Genomic DNA, 10,000 nt, shown 5'->3' with positions numbered 1-10,000 from the left:
ATGTTCCCTTTTTTCTGTTCATCTAGATATTATTTCAATTGTTTTAATTCCATTTTTCTGTTCATTTTTCAAAGTCTTTAGCTCTTGTTCAGCAACCGCCTCTGGTATAACTTCCACTTCTTCCATCTTCCACATTCTCTCCATTTCTTATTTCAGTCGTGATTTGTGTCCTTTTCTTCTTCCTTGGCGCGACGGATCAATTGATTGGCGTCTTTTGTTTTTCTCTTTTCCATCATCGCGATTTTTGGTCTGTCGTGTTCTATTGGTGATCAGTTTGTTTAAAGAAATCCCACAATATTTTGTATTGATTCGATTCGAGTAATTTTTTTTTTTTTTTTGGTTGGTGTAAATACCACTTGTCTGCTCTGTTTAACCTCCTTTTCGCGACAATATCAAGTGATTAACTTTCGCCAGGTTGTCATATCTCGTGATTTTATAATCTCTGAACTAGTTTTTTGGTATTTTAAGAAAATGTGGCACTGTTTCATGACTTTATGCACACATCCGACATGGAGGTGGTACATTTCCTCCCAAAAAACTACCTTTCTAATGTTATTTAAGAAAATGTGGCACTGTTTCATGACTTTATGCACACATTCGACATGGAGGTGATACATTTCCTCCCAAAAAACTACCTTTCTAATGTTATTTAAGGAAATGTGGCACTGTTTCATGACTTTATGCACACATCCGACATGGAGGTGGTACATTTCCTCCCAAAAAACTACCTTTCTAATATTATTTAAGAAAATGTGGCACTGTTTCATGACTTTATGCACACATTCGACATGGAGGTGGTACATTTCCTCCCAAAAAACTACCTTTCTAATGTTATTTAAGAAAATGTGGCACTGTTTCATGACTTTATGCACACATCCGACATGGAGGTGGTACATTTCCTCCCAAAAAACTACCTTTCTAATGTTATTTAAGAAAATGTGGCACTGTTTCATGACTTTATGCACACATTCGTGGCACTGTTTCATGACTTTATCCACACATTCGACATGGAGGTGGTACATATCCTCCCAAAAAACTACCTTTCTGATGTTATTTAAGAAAATGTGGCACTGTTTCATGACTTTATGCACACATCCGACATGGAGGTGGTACATTTCCTCCCAAAAAACTACCTTTCTGATGTTATTTAAGAAAATGTGGCACTGTTTCATGACTTTATCCACACATTCGACATGGAGGTGGTACATTTCCTCCCAAAAAACTACCTTTCTAATGTTATTTAAGAAAATGTGGCACTGTTTCATGACTTTATCCACACATTCGACATAGACGTGGTACATATCCTCCCAAAAAACTACCTTTCTAATGTTATTTAAGAAAATGTGGCACTGTTTCATGACTTTATGCACACATTCGACATAGAGGTGATATATATCCTAAAAAACTACCTTTCTAATGTTATTTGGGCGGAATGCCTTGTCCTGCACTTCTTGGATGGTGCTTTCAATCTCTTTTTTGAGGTATCCCCTTTTTCAAGCAATTCCGTGACTTCTCCCGATTTCATTTGTTGTTTTCCTGAATTGTCCTTTTCAGTTCTGACGTCGATCAGCTCTCACTTCTACTTTTTTTTTTTTTTTCCTCTTTGCTTTTCCCTTTACCTTCATTCTCATGCAATTCAGTTTCCTTTTCTACGTCTTGTAAAACTTTCTCTCTGGATGTCTTCACTCTGTCTTATAATTATCAATAATATTATCATTATGGCAATCGTTATTCTTCTTTCTCTTCCCTGTCTTTGTTCCTTTTCCCTCCCTCTTCTCGCTCTTTTCATATACTTATTCTCTTCTGCTTCTTGTTGATGTACACCATCCATTGTCGGCAATTTCCTGTTTATTATTACTATTATTATTATTGTTCTTCTTATTATTATTATCATTCTTTAATTATCATTATTATTATTATCATTATTGTTATTATCATTATCGTTATCCTTATTATTATTACCTTTGTGTTATTATTATTATTAATATCATTAATGTTATTATCATTATCATTATTATCATTAATGTTATTATTTTCATTAGCCTTATCATTATTATCTTTATTTGTATTATTATTATTATTACTATTACCGTCATAATTATTATTACCTCCGCCAAGGAAGTTGTGTTTTTGGTCGCGTTGGTTAGTTAGTTTGTTTGTTTGTTGTTAGTAGAATAACTCAAAAAGTTATAAATAGATTTTTCTGATTTTTGTACCAGAGGCGATCCTTATTTGTTCTTATTTGTTACTTATTTATTTATTTATTTATTTATTTATTTATTATTTATGCTTATTTGTTCGCTTGTTGGCGGGATAAATCAAAATATTATGAACAGATTTTTATGAAATTTTTACCAGAGGTGCGTCTAACCCTAACTTCTAATATATTAAATTTTGGTGTTAATCGTGAGCCGGATCCAGGTATTTTTTTTTATTAATTGTTGCATCATTACCTCTATTACCTAGCCTCCGAAATTTACCTGTGTATTTGGGAAAGGTGATTTTATTGTAATTTTTTAAGTGTGAATATATATTTTTTTCATCAGTGGTCTTATAGCCTTGGCGGAGGTATGCGCTGTCTGGGTGGTTCTGGTTATTGTTGTTATTATTTTTATTATTGTTGTTATTATTTTCATCATTGTTATTACCAATATTACTATTGTTGTTGTTATTTTGTTATTATCATTATTATAATCATTATTGCCATCAATATCATTTTTTGTATTTTTGCGTTTGTCGTTATTATTATCATTATTATTATCCTCATTAGTAGTAGTAATAGTACTATAATTAGTAGTATTGGTATTAGTGATAGTATTAGTATCATCATCTTCATTATCACTATCATTATTATTATCGTCTTAATCATCATCGCCAATATCATTATCATAATTATCATTATCATTTGATTTACATTTATATAATTATGCTATTATTAGTTATTTTCATAATGATGATAGTGATAACGATTATAGTAATAGTAATAATAATAAAAATAAAGAAAGTAATTGAAATAATATTAACAATAACCATAGAAATGACTAACAATAATAACAATGATAATAATAATGAAACTTTATTATTATCATTATCATTATTATTATTATCATTAGTAGTAGTAGTCATCCTCATCCTCATCATTATTGTTTCTAATACCATTAATATTGTCCATTATCATCATTATTATTATTATTATTATTATTATCATTATTATTATTATTATTATTATTATTATTATTATTATCGAAAGTTACAGGAGACTGCCATATAAGGAGAGGACTTTGAGACAAGAGCTAACACGAAAAGCAGAAGAGGAGAAGGAGGAGAAGAAGGAAGAGGAGGAGAAGAGGGAAGAAGGAGGAGAAGAAGGAGGAGAAGAAAAGGAGAAGAGGGAAGAAAAGAAGAAGAGAAGAAGAGGGAAGGAGAGAGGGAAGAAGAAGGAGAAGGAGTAGAGAGAGGAAGAAGAAGAAGAGGAGAAGAAGGAAGAGAAGAAGAAGAGAAGAAGAGAGAGAAGAAGGAAGAGAAGAAGGAGAAGAAGAGGGAAAAAGTAGAAGAAGAGGAGAAGAAGGAAGAGAAGAAGAGAGAAGAAGGAAGAGAAGAAGAGAAGAAGAAGGAAGAGAAGAAGAAGGAAGAGAAGAAGAAGGAAGAGAAGAAGAGGGAAGGAGAGAAGAGACAAGGGATAAGGGGCCAGAAGAACAGGCAAGATGGTGTGTCTTTGCTGTTGTTGTGATCCGCATAAGTTGGCCTATATTTCCGGCATTATAACTGCGGTAAGTATTTCGTGGGTTGTTTGGCGGACACACACACACGCACACGTACACACACACACACGCACGCATAAACACGCACGAACAAACACACAGATACAAACACACACACACGCACGCACGCATAAACACGCACGAACAAACACACGAACAAATACACAGACACTCGCACACAGACACACGCACACACACACACACGCACAAACACACACACACACACGTACACAAACACACAAACACACGAACAAACACACAGACACACGCACACACACACACGCACAAACACGCACACACAAACGCACAGACACAAACGCGCATACACACACAAGCACAAGCACATTTTGACTGTCTCTCTGTCTCTGTCTATGTCTTTCTCTCATTCTCTCTCTCTCTCTCTCTCTCTCTCTTTCCATTTAATAATCACTAAATATAGAAGGAACTAACATATGGAATTTCCTTTGGTTTTGCTATCTTATTCACTATCGCTTATTTTTCTTATTTAATCTCAGATTAATTGGTGCCACGTATATATTAAGTCAAATAAAAAGCTTTTCACGAAATAATCAGGGTCGAAAAATTACGTTTTTTTTTTCCAACTGAGATTCGCTAACATATACGAAAAAGAAAAACAATTTGTGTAACTTTATGACTATTTTGTATCAAAGGACATTTTGTTATGAAAGAACATTATATCCATTACTAAATATAGATAGAGATCTTACAGTTTCTCAATAAGGCTGACCACGTATTTTTTTTTTCTTTTTTTACTTGTGTGTGTGATAAGTGATAAACAAAGCTTACAGGTAGATTTGTGTATGTTTAATTGCACGTAACTCTCGTGTATGTAAAAGCATTTGTAAGTGCGAAAGTACATATAATGTTCAAGCTCGTTTGTGCATTTCTGTTTTCTTAAACACTACATACGTGATTGGTTGTCCAAGAAACAAGAAAACAAAGAGAAGATGGAAGACGTTATCTTGAAAAACCAATTATCTGGAGACGTTTTATCAGAGAGAAGAATCAGTCAGTGACTCATTTCGAAATCCTGTTGTTGTTTTTTATTGGCGTGTTTTACCTTCTAATTCGACTGGATAATATTTCTTTCGGTTAAATTTCGTTCATAGGAATGTGCAACTTGTACTCTTTTTCCGAAGTTGAAATTGTAATTTTTATTTATTTATTAAGTATATGTTTTATGCTTGCTTTTGTTTGTTATCTTGATTGTTCTTATCAACCGTCGACATTGTTTTAGCTGTTATCTCTCTTCTGTGAAGACCTGCCTGTCTATATGTGTGTACCGACGTCTGATGCACACGTTATGTATGTATGTCTGTCTCTCTACGCTCTTTCTCTCTCTCTCTATTTACCTCTCTCTTTTCGCGCACACACACACGCACACACACACACACGCACATACATGCATATACACACACACTCATACATGCATATATACACATATACATATATGTACATATATATATATATATATATATATATATATATATATATATATATATATATATATATATATATATACATATACATATATCTGAGAGAAAGTATGTGTGTGTATGTGTGTGTGTGTTTGTGTCTGTGTGCGTATACATATACATATAGACAGATAGATATAGATACATACATACAAAGAAGAAATTACACATACAATCATATATATATATATATTGGAAGGCAAGTGGACATGGAAAAAGACAATATTATACATATATATATATATATATATATATATATATATATATATATATATATATATATATTTTTTTTTTTTTTTTTTTTTTTCTTTCTTTCTTTTCTTTCTAATTTTCTGCTTTCTCATCAACTTGCACTCCCATACAGATAGAGGCGGTGGCCTTCGCGGTACTAAATGCAGTGCTAATATGTATGAACAAGTGCATCATCAAACCACCAGACGCATTAACAGGTCAAATAAGTGACTTTTGGTCCTGGTATTTCTACGGTAAGTTCAGAAAATACGGCACAAGGAGAATGTATATATTTTTTTGTGAATATTCGCTTAGTAAATGAAGTTCATAGGGTTTGTTTTTGAATTCAAAAAGGAAAGAAAAAAAAAAAAAACAAGTTCTTAATGTCGGTTTATTCTCTTTCTCTTTCTCGCTATCTCTCTTTCTCACTCTCTCGTTATTTCTCTTTCTCTCTCTCACTATTCTCACTCTCTCTCTCCGTCTGTCTCTCTCTCTCTCTCACTATTTTCACTCTCTCCGCCTATTTCTTTCTCTTTCTCTCTATACCACTCTCCCTCTCACTCCCTCGCTATCTATATATCTATTCATCTATTTTTTTTTTCTCTTTCTGTCTGACTGTCTCTCTCTCTCTTACTCTCTCTACACCACTCTATCCCTCTCCCTCTCTCTACACCACTCTTTCCCTCTCCCTCTCTCTACACCACTCTTTCCCTCTCCCTCTCTCTCTCCACCACTCTCCCCCTCTCCCTCTCTCTCTCTACACCACTCTCCCCCTCTCCCTCACTCTTTTACTCTCTCTACACCCCTCTCCCCCTCTCCCTCTCTCTACACCACTCTTTCCCTCTCCCTCTCTCTACACCACTCTTTCCCTCTCCCTCTCTCTACACCACTCTTTCCCTCTCCCTCTCTCTACACCACTCTTTCCCTCTCCCTCTCTCTACACCACTCTTTCCCTCTCCCTCTCTCTACACCACTCTTTCCCTCTCCCTCTCTCTACACCACTCTTTCCCTCTCCCTCTCTCTACACCACTCTTTCCCTCTCCCTCTCTCTACACCACTCTTTCCCTCTCCCTCTCTCTACACCACTCTTTCCCTCTCCCTCTCTCTACACCACTCTTTCCCTCTCCCTCTCTCTACACCACTCTTTCCCTCTCCCTCTCTCTACACCACTCTTTCCCTCTCCCTCTCTCTACACCACTCTTTCCCTCTCCCTCTCTCTACACCACTCTTTCCCTCTCCCTCTCTCTACACCACTCTTTCCCTCTCCCTCTCTCTACACCACTCTTTCCCTCTCCCTCTCTCTACACCACTCTTTCCCTCTCCCTCTCTCTACACCACTCTTTCCCTCTCCCTCTCTCTACACCACTCTCCCCCTCTCCCTCTCTCTACACCACTCTCCCCCTCTCCCTCTCTCTACACCACTCTCCCCCTCTCCCTCTCTCTACACCACTCTCCCCCTCTCCCTCTCTCTACACCACTCCCCCCTCTCTCTCACTCTCTCGCTATCTATCTATCTATTTATCTTTCTGTCTGCCTGTCTGTCTCTCTTTCTACACCACTCTCCCCCTCTCTCTCGCTATCTATCTATTTATCTTTCTGTCTGCCTGTCTGTCTCTCTCTCTCTCTACACCACTCTCCCCCTCTCCCTCTCTCTACATCACTCTCCCCCTCTCTCTCTATACACCACTCTCTCCCTCTCTCTACACCACTCCCCCCCTTCTCTCTCACTCTCTCGCTATCTATCTATTTATCTTTCTGTCTGCCTGTCTGTCTCTCTCTCTACACCACTCTCCCCCTCTCTCTCGCTATCTATCTATCTATTTATCTTTCTGTCTGCCTGTCTGTCTCTCTCTCCCTCTCTCCCTCTCTCTACACCACTGTCCCCCTCTCCCTCTCTCTACACCACTCTCCCCCTCTCTACACCACTCTCCCTCTCTCTACACCTCTCTCTACACCACTCTCCCTCTCTCTCTCTCCATCTCCCTCGGTCTTTCCCTTCCCTTCCCCTCCCAGACGACGCAGCAGAAACATGTAGCAACGTGTCCATCACAGCGAACCCCTACCCGATCACAGACCGTCTCTCACAGACTACATCCGAGGAGAATTTCAAGTATCAGATCGCATACTTGGCTCTCCATGTGCTGTGGTTCGTCTCCTGCTTCATTATGATCTATGGTAAGATGTCTAGGCGGTTGGCATGTGGAGTTAACAAGCAATTCGGGTGTTTGTTGATGTTTAACTTGACGGGAGTCTGTTATGGGTTGTTTGGGAACGGCTTGATCGGTAGCAATCATGGCGTTTTTGATGATTGTTCGATGGAAATATAACCATTAAAGTAATTATTTTCCGTCTTTTTTTGAAAATTGAAGAGACCAAAATGATCGACCATATTCACAAAGCATCCGTAACTTTAGTGACGTCATCAAAATAAACCCCATGTTTTTCTTTCTCCAAAAAATAGAATCAGACGCCATGACACCTCCTCGAGTTGTTGCTACTGATCTAGCCTTTCCCTATTTGTTACGTAGTCTCACGCACATTGTCTGTCTCTCTTGTCACCAGGTAACGCAAGGAAACGATGGGGTTACTACGTGCCTTGGCTTCTCATAACCCTCTCTCTGCTCATCATGGATGTCACAATATCCTCGTTCCTCATCCAGGACATTTTGGTGAGTTTAACGGCCGGTTTGTTAGAATTGCGCGAGGCCCGACCCAAAGAATATTCGTATACTTGGCGTGCATAAATAAAGAAATAAATGCATATTTATCTGGCTAGACATGAATATCAACCCGGTAAATAGATGGTAAAATGTATATCTATCAGATATATAGACAGATATGCCTTTTTTCTGCATCTGTACCCAGGAAAATTAATTGGGTCGGGCCTGGCACAATTTTAACAAACCGGCTGTAAGGCTATTGCTGAAGAAGTTGATTTGAAAATATGTAATATCGTAAATCTAATTCCTGAAAGAGCATTTGTACATCTTATTTTGTAAAATTATGCTCACCAGTTCATCACTGGTTATTAATGACTAAGAACTTCATTATCTATATCAGATATTTTCAGTGCGCGTTCTTATAATCACTTTGTAATCGCCTAACCTAACTAAACCCTCGGTATCGGATGCCTCAGCAGACCGCGGAATATCTATAACCATATCATAATTAATCACAACCGTAAAACCAAGCACATCTGAGCACAAAAATACAACAACAACAACTATCAAATCTGTCATTTTCACGCTGTTATTTTTTCCCCTTCCTTCACCGTTAGAACTTGGAGGTCGATATTCAGTTGGTGTTCGACTCGGGACCAATGTTGCTGGCAGTGAGCTTGTACTTCCGAGGATTCGCCATCTGGCTCGTGAACCTTGTGGAGTTCGGGACGGTCTTGAACGCCTTTTGCAAGTCTTATCATAAGAGGTCCAAGCAGGAGAGACAGCAGAAGGTATAGAAAAGAGTCTTCTTTCAGGAAGTTCATAGATGCCAATATATGTAAACATACCTGAATATATGCATGCTTACGTGAGTATACGGGTGTATTCGAAGTATATGTTTTTCTTCAATCACTCATGTCATGTCAGGAAACATAACAGCAATGATTTGGTATCGCAGAAACGAGAGAAGAAGGAAAGAGCTGAGCAGTTTCACCAGGAAGCCTCCCAAGCAGGAAGAAGAGCTGTCGCAGGAGCAGGAGCAGGTGGCGCAGTAGCAGTGACCGACTCGGCCTACGGGAACAACGTCCTTAAACAAGGAGTGACCCAGTACCATGGAAATGCGCCGCCATACGTCGCCGATGGCCATGTCAACCCGGCCTTTGACCCTGACCATCCGCCGGTGTATCCCAACCAGTAGGTTTCTTGTGGGTTTTGATGCGGCTGCCTTTGGCGTTGGAAACAGTTCTTGCTATTTTTCTTTTCCTTCGGTTTTGTTTAAAGAAGTTTTCCGTCTTTCTTTCTGTGGTCGTGCAGGCCTGCGCCCGCGCCGAGAGAGCTGCCGAAGGTGCCGACGGAGCTTCGCCCCTTCTCGTACCTCAACCCGGGCTTCCGGCCCACGCACCCGCACGACGTGGACGGTATGAAGGCGGGCGCCCTGGCGCAGGTCGAACGCGGTTACCTCTCTGACGACGGGGATCCCTTCAGAGGTCCTCGGAGGGCCCCCTCATATCGCCCCGATGCGCCGCCCTCGGACAACTTCCCCAAACGCCACGATTCGCTGAGGAGCTTGCCAGTCCAGCAGGACCCTCGCCCGCTTCGCCGCTACGCCTCCAGTCGCGACCCTGGCCGCCCCGGCCTCGGGAACAGCCCTGCACACGACCCGCGACCACCAAGTGAGTACGCTCAGCCTTGGGACCGACAGGGCCACCCGACCCAAGTGGAGCAGCTGCGTGAGTATCTGGGGGTCTCGAAGGTCTTTCCTGAGGGTGATCCGAGGCTTCTCCTCGGGCCTCCGTCCGGACCTCCACGCACGGAGCCTCGGCATCATGACAATCCTTATCATTTTAACCAC

General features: G+C 39.6%; 1 protein-coding gene across 1 annotated transcript in view; it reads left to right on the top strand.

Moving 5' to 3' along the window:
- Window positions 1-10,000, top strand: part of LOC113814630 (uncharacterized) — a 16,902-nt gene that overhangs the window by 4,459 nt on the left and 2,443 nt on the right. Inside the window, exons 2-8 of the mRNA XM_070136961.1 lie at window positions 3,251-3,770; window positions 5,622-5,742; window positions 7,502-7,663; window positions 8,051-8,157; window positions 8,766-8,939; window positions 9,107-9,342; window positions 9,463-9,821. Of these exons, the coding sequence (XP_069993062.1) occupies window positions 3,705-3,770; window positions 5,622-5,742; window positions 7,502-7,663; window positions 8,051-8,157; window positions 8,766-8,939; window positions 9,107-9,342; window positions 9,463-9,821 (1,225 nt within the window). The 5' untranslated portion in view covers window positions 3,251-3,704. The remainder of the gene's footprint in view (window positions 1-3,250; window positions 3,771-5,621; window positions 5,743-7,501; window positions 7,664-8,050; window positions 8,158-8,765; window positions 8,940-9,106; window positions 9,343-9,462; window positions 9,822-10,000) is intronic.

The sequence above is a fragment of the Penaeus vannamei genome, chromosome 22 (assembly GCF_042767895.1).
Source record: "Penaeus vannamei isolate JL-2024 chromosome 22, ASM4276789v1, whole genome shotgun sequence".
Lineage (NCBI taxonomy): Eukaryota > Metazoa > Arthropoda > Malacostraca > Decapoda > Penaeidae > Penaeus > Penaeus vannamei.
The sequence above is the reverse complement of the archived record's forward strand: the minus strand, read 5'-3'. Positions and strand labels throughout refer to the sequence as shown.